This window comes from Thunnus albacares, chromosome 2 (genome assembly GCF_914725855.1).
Source record: "Thunnus albacares chromosome 2, fThuAlb1.1, whole genome shotgun sequence".
In the NCBI taxonomy this organism is placed as follows: domain Eukaryota; kingdom Metazoa; phylum Chordata; class Actinopteri; order Scombriformes; family Scombridae; genus Thunnus; species Thunnus albacares.
In genome coordinates, this window is record NC_058107.1 from 21,273,416 (window position 1) to 21,289,403 (window position 15,988).

General features: G+C 40.3%; 2 protein-coding genes across 5 annotated transcripts; one reads left to right on the forward strand and one right to left on the reverse strand.

Annotated features, from left to right (window-relative positions):
* Positions 1–1,020: 1,020 nt before the first annotated feature.
* On the reverse strand, positions 1,021–3,917 carry LOC122970764 (Rieske domain-containing protein). 2 transcript variants are annotated; one of them, XM_044336987.1, is made up of 5 exons: positions 3,573–3,917; positions 3,261–3,373; positions 2,271–2,528; positions 1,698–1,732; positions 1,021–1,554 (listed from the first exon to the last, which is right to left on the reverse strand). In XM_044336987.1, the coding sequence occupies exons 3-5, from the start codon at positions 2,500–2,502 to the stop codon at positions 1,270–1,272; spliced, it is 552 nt and encodes a 183-aa protein (XP_044192922.1). In that variant the 5' UTR covers positions 2,503–2,528; positions 3,261–3,373; positions 3,573–3,917; the 3' UTR covers positions 1,021–1,269. The 2 variants fall into 2 exon arrangements, with proteins under 2 accessions (XP_044192922.1, XP_044192911.1); XM_044336976.1 differs by lacking the exon at positions 3,261–3,373 and having other exon boundaries at positions 3,573–3,916.
* Positions 3,918–5,048: 1,131 nt separating this feature from the next.
* Positions 5,049–15,228, forward strand: LOC122996921. Of its 3 annotated transcripts, XM_044372741.1 has the most exons (16): positions 5,049–5,375; positions 6,780–6,890; positions 6,975–7,871; positions 8,052–8,214; positions 8,362–8,459; positions 9,315–9,533; positions 9,868–9,955; positions 10,484–10,605; positions 10,754–10,859; positions 10,974–11,045; positions 11,158–11,267; positions 11,572–13,562; positions 13,662–13,772; positions 13,856–14,330; positions 14,658–14,751; positions 14,989–15,228. In XM_044372741.1, exons 2-16 carry the CDS (start codon positions 6,832–6,834, stop codon positions 15,148–15,150), a joined length of 4,767 nt encoding a protein of 1,588 aa, XP_044228676.1. In that variant the 5' UTR covers positions 5,049–5,375; positions 6,780–6,831; the 3' UTR covers positions 15,151–15,228. The 3 variants fall into 3 exon arrangements, with proteins under 3 accessions (XP_044228676.1, XP_044228659.1, XP_044228668.1); XM_044372724.1 differs by having other exon boundaries at positions 5,050–5,375; positions 11,572–13,772; XM_044372733.1 differs by having other exon boundaries at positions 5,050–5,375; positions 6,785–6,890; positions 11,572–13,772.
* Positions 15,229–15,988: the final 760 nt, after the last annotated feature.

Here is a 15,988-nt window from a genome sequence, read left to right on the forward strand (position 1 = left end):
TTTTACACAGATAATATCCCAGTCCTTTACTGTTGTAGTTAATTGAGGTGGAGTTAGATTTAACTACCTTATATACTGTTAAGTAGTTAATGTACTTGCTACATTCCAACACTTAGACCTCTTCTGGGGACTGTGTGGGTGTGTAGACATTGTGCTTGATTGACATCAGTCTTACTTTCGTGTTATAGTTTTGCTGAACCTGTTAGGTTAGGAACCTGTTAGGACACTTAACAATTTCATCATTCTTATTAGTATATAGATATTGGTGGCATGTAACTTCCAGCAAAGCTCAGCCCAAAGTCAACCTGGGCAGAGACCTACTTAACCACAGTAACTGAAAACACCTGTTTGGATTAGTATTGTCTTTGTGTTCATGTTTATATATGGTCTTCTACCAATTAAAGATACAAATATTTAACTGGGGCTGTAACTAAACATTATTTTTATTATTTTTCAATCTGTCCATTATTTTTCTTGATTTCCTGATTAACCATTTAGTTGATAAAATGTCAAAAATTATGAGAAATTGCCATAATTTCTTCTTCTAAAGTATCGTCTTAAAATTGCTTGTTTTGTCCAACCAACAGCCCAAAACAATTTTTAATTCACAATGAAACAAAGAGAAAAGGAGCAAATCCTCCCATTTGAAAAGCTGGAAGAAAGATCCTTTCCCTGATAAATGACTTAAATTATTAATAGATTATCAAAATAGTTTTTTTGATTGACTAATCAATTGACTGTGTCATCACACGACACAATATGAGTTAATTAGAACTACATTAAGTGAGTTAAAGTATCAACAATATGAAAATTTGCAGCAACATGCTACAAAATCTGATGGGATTATCTACTCTATAGTAGACACTTGTGGTGTTTTTCTTTTTGACTTGTGTTAAATAATGTTCAGAAGCATTTATGTGTATATATTGACAAATATCACCATGCACCATAATAATATTCCACATATAATTTACCAGGACAATGACATATAAATAATCATCATTTATAGAAAAACAAGCATTATTTTTGTACAGTATTTAATCATTTTAAACCCTAATATTCTGTAGCAAAACAAAATATTTTAGAATCATTTCATAAATGCCAGAAATGTATACATCATATACCTGCTGACCTGATCCATGTCTGCAGTAACCCCCTGTTTTCTGTGTCCTAAAACAAACTGTGTCATCTGAGAGAGCAAAACACAATAATTAGCAATCAGTATTTTTGGTTGATTAATCAAACAACTCTAAATGCTTGAGTATCTGGTTATTTCTTGAGTTTTGGCTGAGCCTTGAGTACGACAGTCCTGTATCTCTCAGTCTGGTAGTTGTCCGACTCAATGGCCTCGCTGGAGTCGTTCAGCGTCACATATACATCCCCATTGACCTCGGTCACCTTGTGAATCCTTTGTTTGACGCCCTTGGAGCGCCAGTGTGTTCTCAGCGGTTTGGCTGTAGGATCATCCACAGCTTGGTAGAGCCCTTCCCCTTCTGCCAGTGTGATCTTGTACTTGTGCCACGGACACACGATGCACGGCCGCCCATTAAACTCCTGCCGGCGTCACAGCATGAAGGTGATGACAGAGATGATATAATGGAAGTGTCGGTAGCAGTCTCACAGTAAGATTCACACAGAGGACAGCCTTTTTTTTGTCAACTGATCCCAATATCTGGAGAAAAAAACAGCCAACTCACCTCAATGTCTCCATATGCTAATGGACCACCTGCATCTGTCAGTAGGAAAACAGTGTCATTGTCACAGCCGTGTTTCTTTATCAGTCTTTCAAACATATGATGATCCCTTACAGAGTGTAAATTCTCTACAGCTAAAAGAAAATAAGAATGTCATAATTTTTCTAAATGTCTAATAGAAAAAATCCCAAAAAGAATTAGGACAGTTTTTAGAATTACATTTTTTGAGGCTGCAAGTAACAATTAATATGCGATTAATCTGTTGATTATTTTCACAATTAATTGATTAGTTGTTTGGTCCATAAAATGCCAGAAAATGGTGAAAATGGCGTCAGTCACTGTTTTCCAAATCCTAAAATGACATCATCAAATGCTAAAATGTTTTGTTTTGTCCACAACCCAAAAGATATTCAGTTTACTATCACAGAAGATTAAAGAAACCAGAAAATATTCACATTTGATAAGCTAGAAACAGAGAATATGGATTTATTTTTTTTAATGGATTATGCCAACACACACACACACGTGCACACGCGCACACACACACACACACACACACACACACACAGAGCTTACGGTAACAGCGCATGTCCATTGCATGAAGCTGCCCCTCGTGGTACAGGACCAGTACATCTCTGCATCCATTCACCAGCTTGGTCACACGGCCGGATTTGACAATGTCCTCCTTTTTCCCGATGAAGTGGGAGGCAAGAGGAGGGGAGGAGGAAGAGGAGGAGGAGGAGGAGGAAGAGGGAGGGGGAGACGAGGAAGAGGAGGAAGTCTGAGAAGTCTCCTCCTCAGAGGACATGTTGATCACTTCTTAGAGCAGGTTTCCTGATAATGAAGAAGATTATACTTCAAAAATATTTTGATTTCTGAGAACATCATTGATAGAAAAATAGATGGATATTTTTATGCAGAGCTATTAGACTTAATTCACCTTCCTATGAAAGACCACAATACACATGAGAAGGCACAAGTTTTACTTTTCCTCCAATTTCCTCATAACCAAATAACATTTAAAAAAAACTTGGATCTACATTGGGATATTAATTAAGTGACAGAAATTATTCTCGTAGGTTTACAGTTTCATCCAAACCTATAGAACAATATTTGCTAAATTGCGATTTTTCCTAACTTTATGTCTGTGTCACTGGAGCAGGCTAAACTGCATACCTGTGAATACCAACCGGTCATACACTGATTAACAGAATACACTTGATGTTGCTCTGAAGTGTTCCAGATGTTTTCAACATCCGCTTCTTTAATTTCCTCCACTTTTACATTCAGATGACTGCTGAATGGATAATAGTCAAAAAAATGAGGTAAAGGAGTGAAGGAAAACACATCTGAGTCTGTCCTGGGATGCACCCAAAGATTCCTGAAGGGCGGTAATTTACAATCTGCATCTCTTAATTCATCCTAAAATAGATGTGAGTGACTGAGATTAAAGGAGAGAGAGAGTCAGTGTCACAGAGAGAAAGGGGAAGAGAGATGTGGACACAGAGTTGCAACATGTTGTAACCCCATCAGAATAAGCTTCATGTAGCCCACAAACTATCTCACCATGATCCAGATTAGTTCAGATTGTATGAACTAAACTGTAATCTGCAGTCTCTCTCTTCTCCCTCAGTCAAAATGTTTTCCTTCGCATAAAGAGCTGGTATTTTTTAAGGGCTCTGAAGATACAAAATGTGGCACATAATTCTGCACATACTCACAATAAAGACCAATAGAGACAGAATAAAATCAACAAAGACAGAAACACATCATCATGAGTCACGTTACTTCACAAAGGAGAAGTAAGTTAGTTCCTCTTTAACTCAGCTCCTGCACGTTTATAGTTAACTGTCCAATTAAAATGTCAAGACCGCCTACCTTTTATGTAGTCTGGTCACATCTCTGACACTGAATGTCATGTCCAAGTTGTGTAGTCAGTTGCCATGGTAATCTTTTTCACGGGATGGGTCTGGTATCCTGGCAACTGGCTGCTAATGATGCTAAATGTAGCTGAGACTTTAAATAGACTATCTCGCTAAAATGACAGACGACAATGTTTTAGCGCTTTATCTGCATCAAACTGACAGCATGTGTTTATTTGGACATGTAACAAATTATTAAGAGTAAACTAAACTTAGTCAGTGTTTCAGGAAAGCCATGATCTGGATCTGGAAGACATGAGGAAGAGCCAATGTTATGTGTTACATCCAATGTTGTCCGCGCTGAAACACGGACTGATGAACTAGATTCCGTGTCCTCCTTTCCCTTTAAGGCTTAAAGATCCCCTCTGCTTAAAACAACAATGTATGTCTGATATGGTTTTTCCAGAAAAAAATATAATTATCACGTTAGAAATCCTTAAAATGGCATCTACTCATTTTCCCTCATTAAAAATACGAGAATCTATGAATTTGCAAATATATTTCATCTGAGAAGTTTAACTGTTGGACACAAGATGTCTCCTACTTCACTGTAAAGTCAATTTTCAGTGTTTGTGCACTGCAGGCTTCAAGTTTCCACATCACACTTGTGTAAGTTGAATATTGGACCAGGATTGGCTTCATAACTGGTTGTGATGTCACAAATCGTGCATGCATGCCCCTTAAAACTGGATTTTCAGCGGGCACAGAGAAACTTTCCACTTTCAGCAGATCAGTGTGAAAGCAGCCTTCTAGTGTCAAACTCAGCTCAAACATCCAACTGAAAGAAGAAGAAGAAAAACAAATTTTTGAGTGGAGGGAGTCTTTAACATTTTTTTTAACAACAAAGCAAACAGAAGTTGTACCAAAGTATACTCAAAGCCTTATTGTATTCGCTTATGTATAATATACCTTTATGGTGATATACCAATATGTCTGTGTCATGGATTATGGTAGGTTTAGATGCTGGGGGGTAAACTCGATGTGTTGGGGAAAAAATATTTGTAGATTTTATGTTTGAGTGACAGAATAATTAAATTAATATATTATTAATTAAAATGCCATATTTTATACCATTTGAACGTTCAGAGTAAATATTTTTCTATTAGTCTTAGATATCGTATTGTTTTTGAAAATGCTTAATATTTTGTAATCTATCTTATCTATGCTGATCTTTGTTTTATTTATATTTTTCTTGAGTCTGACTCTGAAAGCTTACAGCATTAAGAAATAGGAAACAATGTACTGTTCAAAGCACGTCTATAACCATACAATAGCTACTGCAGTCTGTACAATATAATATCTATATTTTTGTGTAAAACACAGATAATAACAGTAATAATCGTTGTGTGTTATCATAACAAAGCCCAGAAAACATACAACATCTTATATTGTAAAGCCAGTGGGACAAATATCTTAATGGTTTAGTCTGAGAAGGCTTTTTGTCTTAGTGGGTTTGCTGGTGGGCATTAAGCCCTCTGAGGGATTAACGTTGTCCTCTGCTTCATGCTGAACTGGGCATTTTGTCACCGGCTGTCCGTCTAAACATTCCGCATTGATGTCTGATAAAAAAAAAAGAAATTAGGCGCCCACCCCAAAACCGTTTTCGTCGCTATGGAGACCGACTCTGTGTACGGAAATGGTGATACTACTCCGACTAGCAACTTTGTGAAAAATTAATGCATTTGGTCAGTTCAGTTTGTTCAGATAAACCGTCGTGATCGTCTTTTTGTTACTATAAAGTCTCACTGGAGTTCAGACGGTAAGTTTTCTGCTCAGGGGCGGATTTAGTGATTTTAGGGCCTGCAGGTAAACACTGTCGGGCGTTATTTTCATCCTTACTCTAACTGGGAATGTTGGAAATTGTCAGTGGTAGAAGAAGTACTCAAAACGTTTTTCTGAAGTAAAACTATTAACTATTAATAGTAAAACTATTAATACCGCACAGTAAAAGTACTTCAAAAGTTTGAGTCTCGCATTCAAATTTTAAAAGTTTGAGTAAAAGAGGAATTATCAGCATAATGTACTTAAATTTACTTAACGTCCATTCAAGGTGGAGCTTTTAATTCTAACAGTTTTATACAATGCTGGATAGTTGAATGAATAATATTGCATCATATTTGAATTGTTACATTTTGTGAGTAAAATCTGAATCTGCAACATAACCAGTAATATTTTATCTGTCAGGTAAATGTAGTGATACAATGTTTTCCTCTGACGTAGCAGTAGAAATATGCAGTTGCATATTTGGGGGCTTTGGGGGCCTTTTGTAAGTTATTTTTGGGTACAATGAGTTAGAATAGTAACATAATTCAATATTTTTCATATCTAAACATTATAATAAATCTATAGCTGTTTGGGGTCATTTTAGTTGAGGGTCCCAAGCAGTTGCCTTCCCTACCTAATGGTAAAGTCCGCCCCTGTTTCTGCTCTTACCATTTTGAAAAACTTTACAGCTTTAACCTACAGTTAGCCAATTCATACTTTTTCTTCATTTTAGAGTGTGGGTTTGTTCTAACAATAAACTATTTCCTGAGATGGACAGGTGTCAACAACCTGTTTCCCTTTTTCTTTTATGCTCTGCAGCCATACATTAAATTAAAACTGTGCTGCAGGCTGTCTTCATGTAATTACATTTGCAGCATAACTGTGCTCTATCACCATATGTGTGCATATGAAGAGGCTCAAATGCCGAGGCAGGAATACTGCAGCTGCTGGTCAATTTACTGTAGAAGCCAAAGAAGCAACAGTTGCATGCCTGCATATGCTATATTTGTCATATTTGCTTCGATACAGAAATGTGTGACATGACTACACTGTGCTGCTCCTGGCCCCATCCTGGCTGAGTGTCAAATTTCAGCATCATACCAGCGTCCTGCGCTTTGCTTACTGCCACAACAGCGCAGTGTGGTAGTAGTGACACAGTGACCGACCATTGGCCTTCAGTCTCTGACAGAAATCACAGAGGAAGGGAAAACAGCAAGGACACACTGACTTGGAAAAAGCGGTGACAGAGCTTGTGTAGAAAGGATCCAAGTTTGATTTTTCTGTGTAGGTTTAGCATTTCCTCATAGAATTACACTAGTTGTACAGTCATTTCTTGCATGCATGTGCTTTGTATGACCAACTGATGGAGAGACTAAAGTGAAATATCTGCTTCTCCCAGGGTAGGCGGAGACAGGTGGAAGAAAAAGAGAGAGAAAAAGGAAGTGGAGGAAATGACACTTTGCCTGTATGAGTGTCTCAGAGCGATTGGGCTACAGCGTCATTATGCACGGTAAGCAAACACACTCACAGCACATTCAAACTCACACGTTTCCTCCTCTGACTATCAGTCACCCTCTGCCTCCTGTCCTTTCAGGTTTACCTCCATGGGTGTCCGTCGTGCAGCCCACCTTTCAGCGCTTACCATGGAGGACTACCCCATCCTGGGAATCCACACCATGGAGGACAGGACTCGGCTCTTCCGTTTGGTCCAACTGGTCAAAACTCTTGACCTGGAGAGCCTTGGATTTGAAGATGGTGATGATGATGATTATGATGCTGATGGTGGAGATGAAGACAACACTGCTGCGGATAGTAGTTTTACTTATGATGGTTATGAAGATCGTGACGATGATGCATATGAGGATGAGGATGTGAAGGGTGCTGCCGTGCGTAAGCTGAATGCAGCCACTTTTCCCAAACCATCAAGTGTACGCAGACGGCTTGATTTCAGTAGTGAAAGTATTGATCATCATCAGAAGCTAGTTCCTCGTCCTGCGGGGACTGTTCATGTTTCTGCAGGTTATAACAGAAATGATGAGTCAGTCCAGGGCAGAAGGTCAGCCTTCATACCTGTGCAGCTCGAGCTTGACTCCGCATCTGCTGTGGTCTGTGCTTGCCAAGGGAGGTACAACAACCACAGGCCAGATGTCCGGAGTCGACCATCTGACGATCACGTAGGAGAAAACACCAAACCAGACGTCACTGGAGGAATTTCCATACACAGCTCTCACACTAGATTAACACCTAAGTGTGAGTCATTCCACAAACCAAAACCACGGCCTGCAACAGTTGCATCAAAGAGGTTTAACAATAAACCGGTTGGGCAAAAAGATAGAAAAGGAATCTCTAGGAGGCAAAAACTCTCTACAGAAATAGGCATTAATGGTGCCTCTGAAGGCATGGCTAAGCCAACACCTGTTTATGAATCAAAGAGAACAGCTGGATACAACTACGGACTACCACTGAGTCCCCCTTCTGCTTCAAACAGAAAGTAAGTGGTAGTGGTTTATTTTGTCTGTACAGCTCCTTCCTAGTAAATGAATACCTTAGTGAAGTTTTATGATTCTCTCCCTTTATATGATAAAGTTTGCATAAAGTTTACATATGAGCATTGTGTCCTTTGGACATGATTATCCTGTGTGTGTGATTTGCTTGTGTGTGTGTGTTGCAGGCAAGCAGGGGCGCAGCGGATCAGCGTGTGTGTGAGGAAAAGACCTCTGACACGTGCAGAGAGCAGGAGAGGAGAGGCCGATGTTGTGACAACTCCTGGTGGAGAGAGTGTGATTGTCCATGAGAGCAAAGAAGCTGTGGATCTCACACAGTACATACTACAGGTAGATACGATATGCAGAGAGGAGTCAAGTCATTTTAAAGTCTATCTCCAATATGTATACTGTGTGTATACAGTGTAGGAGCATGTAAGGGTGGAAGATCACCGTGTCAGATTAATATGATGTTTATTTCACACCTTGTCCCTGCAGCACAGGTTCTACTTTGACCAGGTTTTTGGGGAGGAGAGCTCTAACGAGGAGGTGTATCAGAGAACAGCATATCCTCTGGTGCAGCACATGCTCAATGGGTAGGGGAGCAGTGATGTAGTGTACTAACAGTATGGATGTGTGTATGTTGTCACCTTACCATCCTTTCTATCAGAATCCAGAAAAGCGTATACAATATAATCAGTACAAATCTGATCACAGCTGTTGTGTTTACATGCTTGATTGATATCTCCCTCTTCTTGGAGACTCTCATGACATTTTGCCTCATCATAACAAGACAAGCATAGATGCAACTAATAATGCATTGAGTTGTTCTGTTCCGTTTAAAGGGCAACACAGGATATCACATTTTTTCTGTCTTAAAACAACACTCACATGTCCATATGTGCATTGTATGTCTTTGGTTGCTGCAATTGTTGTCCATACAGGCTGTGAGGTGATACCTTTCTAATGCAATTTAAATGCAAGAGATGGGGCCAAAAATACATTCTAAAATTCAGCTGAAGCGAATGTAAGACTTTATCTGTCTGAGTTGGACAAATCAAATAGGTATTTTCTTAAGTTAGTCACTGAGTCTTTTTAGTACTAAATTCCCACTCCATCACAGCTCAGCAAGGAAACAGCATCTGGGGAAAGACAAAGAGGGAGTTTCACAGTTTTGGAAGTGGATTACAAAGGGATCTCTAAAGCCAAAATGGACTTGAGGAACAGCTACTGTATTATTATTATTCATATTGTTAATTAGAAAAAACATTGTGAATGGCTATCAACAGTGTATCTACTTAACCATTACAGCAATGTCACCATAGTATGACACAGAGACTAGTTAAATGCGCATGCTTGTATGTGTGTATTATGTGTATATAGGGCCTGACGTGTTTGCACACAGCTGTGCTCCTAACTATCTATATTTGATGTTGTGCGTGTGTTCATAGAGGCAAGGCCACCTGCTTTGCATATGGCCAGACAGGTGCAGGAAAGACTCACACCATGTTGGGTTCATCGCCTGGGAGACCGGGGTTGTATGCACTGGCAGTCCAGGACATTTTTGCTCACCTGTCCACCACACACACACCCTCACCCTTGCTGGTGTATGTCAGTTTCTTTGAAATCTACTGCGGTCAGCTGTATGACCTGTTGGACCAGAGGAAAAGGTGTGTTGTGTTAAAAGATATTAATAATTGTTGAGGAGGAGGAACGACAAGAAGATGACTTGAGAGTAATTGATAAAACTTTTTAAAAAGATGAATAATAATCTGCAGGCAATGCTAATATAAAGATATTTCTCATTACATTATCAATTGCATATCTGTGGAATATCACCACCATTTTCTTTATACTTGTTTGCATTGAAAATTGCCCTGTCTCTTAGTGATTTATTTCCTTTATGCCCAAGTGTTCCCATAGGGATAATTTATTATTTGGTAACGTCCTCATCGATGTAAAGTATGTTGTCTTATAATCGTATTTGAATCTATGATTCTGTAGGTTATTTGCCAGGGAGGATGGCCAGAAGGTGGTTCACATTGCAGGGCTGCGTGACGTCAGAGTGGACTCAGTCAGCTCGCTGCTGGAGGTTTGACTCTTTCTATAAAAACTGCCTCATGTCCATGCTTTGTGTTCTGATTAGCACTTTTAGAGCACTTATGGTAATTATTAAGACTTTAGTTCCAAAATGAGATATCTAAAATTTGGAAAAAGAGAAATCAAATATCATGGTGTACTATTAAAGTTGTGAGCAATCATGTTTACCAAATTCATGGCAGAGAACAAAAAAAATCTTTTAATTGAGTTTTAACTTATTTTTTCCCCAAGAATTATTAGAACGAAACCTTGCCTCTAATAAATTTGAATCTCTTTTTGCTGTGCTTAAGTATTCAGTAGAATGCTACAGTAAATATACTTATACATGAAAGTCCAATGTCAACACTACCTCATTTGGGCTAACTCTGTGCTTACATCCTCACAGATGCATCAGCAGACTCTTGAGTACGTTAAATACTTTGATTATTACTATAAAGCGGCAATATCTCTGAACCTCTTTCTAAATCTCAACCTCTCTCTCCCTTGTCTCCCTCGTCTTACTTCATCATTGCCCTTCAAGGTGATTACAGAGGGCACAGAGGAGCGCACTCAGGGGATGAGCGGAGTGAATCCACTCTCCTCTCGTTCCCATGCCTTGCTTCAGATTCAGCTAAGAGGTCCAAACCAGCAGATAACTGGCAGGTGAGTGACAACATTTGATGTGCTTTATTATATTGTGAGCTTATTAGGGTGTGTTCACTTCCTGAATGTCTTGTCTTTCCCCTTTAAGACACTACTGTATCTTACTGTGACTGAACTAGGAGCGGTGTGTGTGTGTGTGTGTGTGTAGAATGTGGTTTGTGGACTTGGCAGGAAGTGAGAGAGCATCAGATACCAAAGAACCAGACAGACAGAGTCGTATGGAGGGAGCTGAGATCAACCAGAGTCTGTTGGCTGTAAGCTGCACACACAGACACACACACACACGCTCAAATCAAATACATTACAAATACATCGTCAGCATAACATGGTATTTTACATACTTTCAAATTTATATATTTTTTTCTTAGCTTAAAGAATGTATCAGGTCCCTTGATCAGGAGCAGTCGCACACACCTTTCAGACAAAGCAAACTAACTCAGGTACTAAAAGTTCGGTAACTCGCCTTTTCTTTGGTTCTTGTGTGCACTAATGATACAAGTGTGCACATGTGAAAATGTTTGATCAATAAATTCTCCTGTGTTCTCATTCTAGGTCTTGAAAGACTCGTTTGTTGGTGACTCAATGACATGCATGATTGCCAACATTTCACCTGGTCACTTAGCAACAGAACACACACTTAATACTCTAAGATATGCGGACCGGTAAGTTTGAGTGCAATATGTGTGTATGTGTGAATGTAATGGGACAGGATGGGATATTAGTTACTTGAAAGATTTTTAGCAGTTTTTATTAACTTCTGGATTGTATTGATTCGGCTTTAAAGTCAATTATGCTAAATTTCGATTTTCATCTTAATCCCAGTGTCGACAACTGATCCAGTCTTTGACAAATGCAGGTGCATAGGATAACCAAAAATGTTTTTTTCTTTTCATAGTATAGTCAGGAGCTATAGAGGGAATGATCAGACTGCTATTTGAGATGTTATGTGTACTTCATTTTCCATAGTGTGAAGGAGTTGAGGGGACAGGGAGGATTAAGAGGAGGAAGAAGAGGCAAGACAATACCCTCCCCCAAACGTAACCTGTCCAACAGCAACAGCAACAGCAGCAGCGGAGCCAGCAGTGTTGGCACCCGAGGAAAAAGTCCCCCTAAAAAGCCAAAGTTAGGGAGACAAAGAGAAGCTTTCAGCCCCACTTCACCTGCGACAATTCTCTGCTCCACACCAAAGAACAGTAGATGGGGAGAGGAAACAAGTGCAAGGGCAAGACAAAGGATTGGACTTGAACAAATTACACCAGTGAGAGGTTCACTAGGAACAGGTGATAAGAGGAGGGAAAGAACAGGTGAGAGGGAAGATAGGAGAAGAGCAAGTGAAGAGAGGTACGGAAGAACTGACAATTACTCAGTTGGTGACCAAAACACAGGGGCAGGGCTGGTGTTGGGACAACCAACAAACAGGCAGCATCGCTCGTGGGAGGTGCCAAGAGAGAGGTTAGCCCAGGAGGGTCATTTGTCTTTTGCTCAGAGGGAATCTGGCTTCTACCACAGAGGGAAAGAGAACCAACAAATAACTTTGAAAGGGGGAAGAGAGGAGGAGAGGAGATGGAGAGAACAGAGGAGACAAGTGGAAAGCAATAGAGACACACATGTTGAAGTGAAGAGAACAAGGGAAAGAGATTTTCAGAAGGCTGCAGAAAGGGATAAAGAGAAGGAGAGGCGTCTGAGACAGTATCACCAGCAGCTGCAGCAGTTTTTACCTTCATCTGCCTCTTCCTCTGTTCATGTCCTCTCACCTTCTACAAGTCTGTCTTCCTCTAACCAGCCCTCTCTCTCTTCTCTTGTCCCTGCCTCTTCCTCTTCTTCTCTCGGAAACTCTTCCCACCTCTCAATTTCTGCCCTAACGCATCGTGGTCTGGAGGAGGTTTTACATACGTACAGAGCCAGGGTTGAGGTTAGGGCGGATGGTAATAGAGGACAGTTGCCTTTCCCCTGTGGAGGTGGAGAGACTTGCTTACAAACTGAAATCTCTCCAAGCTACAATAGAACTAATGATGAGGATGGCCATGGTGACTCAAGTGGTATCGGTGAAGATTGGAGGGAATGTTGGGAAGGAACAGAGGCAAGATTTGGACGAGACAGAGGTAAAAGTGAGAAGAGGAGGTCACTGGAAGCAACAGGCAAAGGGGAGGTAAGAGTCAGGAGGGAAGATAGGAGGTCAGCTGGGATGGAAAGAGGAGAGATGAGGTGGGCTTGGGTGACAACAACAGAGACAGAACAGGCAGGCAGGATGGCAGGCGCAATGGCAACCGATGCACAGGAAGTAGTGTCTTACAACTGTGATTCAGAAGAGAGGAGAGAAGTGGGGCAGGAAGGAATGGACGCCCCAGTGTGGAGCAATGAGGAGGGAGACGGCTACAGTTTAGTGTCTGCCCACAGCACTAATGAGAACAGTTTCTTTAACCAATTTCCTGTTGAATCACCCCATCAACGAGCTCCAGCAGAACGACCCCTCTCCCCAGCCTGTGAACATACCAACGCACATACCCTGACCCCAAACAAATACTCCTTGGTGTCAAAACACACCAGATGCACCACCAACATCATGCCTTTACCACTGCAAAATGCCCAGCAGGGAGAGCCATCAAGCAGCAGCAGAGAGAAGGAACCACGGATCACTGCTAATGCCAGTAGAAAACAGTTTCCAGATGCTCAGTCAGCCAAACTACTTCTCACTACTTCCATCACTGAGAATGGATGTAAAATACCTGCCGAGCCCCTTAAGTTATCTGAAAATCTAGCTGGCACTCAGATATGCAGCCATCCAGAGACCAAAGCCAAAATGTCAGTTTTACCTCAAGAAGAGAGTTCTCTAAGCGACATCATGGACCCTCTCAGCATCTCACTGCTTGAGGTGGATCAACAGGCTGCCACAGCCTCATTCCTTCAAGGGGAACAGAGCAGCAACTCACTCTGTCCACTTGAGAATGAGAGGGAAGGTAACAACAGGGAAGTGGAAAAAGACCGTCTCACATGTGCGGAGATGGAGGGGAAAGTTCTAAAGGACATGGATGTTGAATTTCGCCTGTCTCTTTTAGAGCTACCACAAGCGAAGATCCACTGCCCTCCAACTTCTGACACCATGACAGCTACTAATCACACTAAGCTAAGAAACGACAGGTGTGCCACACACGGACACTGTGGAATAGGTAAGTATGAGTCCTGTGTGTGTGTGTTTATGAAGTAATGATTAAAAATGGGTATATGAACATTTTTTTTTTATCTTGTCCAGGTATGGTGGAGCCTCCTATCCCTGAAGTTATGCTGGTCTCTCTGCAAGACCAAGAGAACAGTCAGAAACCGCAAACACAGCCAGCCAGAGCCCCTGAATCTCCACTTAAACCCTCTACATGTGCCCCTATGCAAAGTTCTGTGATTCAGCCCATCTCATCCTTTCTCCAGCACTCTGGGAATACTAGTTCACCCGGTTCACACAGCGGTGCCACAAAAATGCCGCCAAAATATGCAGAAAACATGCACACCAAACCTGCCTCTTCAGTTTCATTACCACAGTCAGAAAATGTCTTGGGCCATGTGAACTCAATGCCAAACCAGTGTCAGTCAGTACATTCAGATCACCCCAGCAACTCAAGCATCTCACTCCAAAATAATAGACTTACAGAGTCAAATATTCAAGAGAGTACCTGCAATCAGCAAATTGGACCCATAATCCATCTGTCTACCCTGGAAGACTTGGATCATGCCCAGTAAGCAATTTTTCAACATTACAACCATCTTAATTAAAGTGATACTTTTACATTTACATTTTACTGAGGCTCAACAACTACTATTATTATAACTAATAATGATAATACAGAGATGTGTTTAGTGATATTTAAATCTGATGCACAAATGTCAATCCTGCAGATATGACACAGAAATCATTCAGACCTCTTTGGTAACACATTTGTAAACACTGCTGTGTATTTGGGAGTAATAACACCCTAGAGGTTATAAGTTTGAATAGAATATTTCTGTCTATCTCTAATTACTACCCCACCACCACCACCACCACCGCCACCATGCAACTTTAGATGGAGTGTTGTCCAGGCCCACTGGGAGCAGCTAGAAGAGATGGAAGCTTTATATCGTAAAGAGGGGACGCTTCTGTGCCAACAACCTGATATGGTCAGAATAAATCAAATCCAGTCATTAGCTGAATTGTTAACGCATCCTTCCTACTTTTTCTGTCTCTTTTCTACTAAACTGTACATTTTAAATTAATACAATTATAAGTCATTATTTAAATTAAAATGAATTTTCTTGAAATGCTTCTGTTAGTCAAGGATTTATCTCATTTATATATGTATGCCATCAGAATTGAATTTCCGCTCTTCTGTGTCTGTCTGTCTGTCTGTCTTACAGGCATTTGAGGACTACGTTCACAAGCTGGAGGACATCATGAAGAGAAAGGCTCGGTGTGTCCACAGCATGAGAGCTCAGCTGCAGCCATATCTTAAGCTCAGTCCTCCTTCATCCGACAACCAGCACAAACAAGAAGAGGATAATCATGAGCCAATCACTTGAATTAACTAAGTAAATGAACAGAGAAATATTTGCATTTTTTTAGTGTATAGTGCAGGTAATACACAGGAGAAATTTGAATTATACAAGGCTGTTTTTTTTCAATTATGAGTCCAATATATTACTTTTATTTATTTATTTTGAATTTTCAAGTGACTTAAACTCTAAGACTTCATTGGGAATTAACTAACATCACTTGCTGTGTGTGACAGCAAGAGATGTGTTGCACAAGTGTCCACATGTGGAAACTTGTCTTAGGGTACAAGACCAGTTTCCTTACAGGACAATGAGGTACATCAGAATCAGAAGGGTAAACTATACCCACATGTATGTTTGTGTGTTCTGCAGATGGATGTGGGTGTTTTGTTAATTATTTTTTGTGTGTAGATGTGGGATTGTTTTTTTCCTCTTGGATTCTCAGCACTATAAGCAGCACATGCTGATACAGATGCATTTATAGCACACATACATATTTAATTGAATTGAATAATATAATTTAATGATTTGTCAATTTCATCTTAAGATGGAGATGTAATGCACTACTATGGAAACATGGATGACTGCTATTTAAATTATTTAATAGCTGTAATGGCTATTTACATACTATATACAGTATCTATTAACTCAGCCTAACTCACCAGGGCTGTTGTTTTGCAGGCCCAGTCTTGGTCCGATCTTGGTGCTTGTATCAGATGGATGAATTTTTTCTCAGCTTTGGACTTGCTTGTTTGTTTTTTGATCGTAGGTAGAAAACTCAAAATTACATCTCAAAGATTAAATGTTAATAATAAGACCCACCCTTAATATTTCCATGAAAATTAAAGCACCCCATTTCTAGACG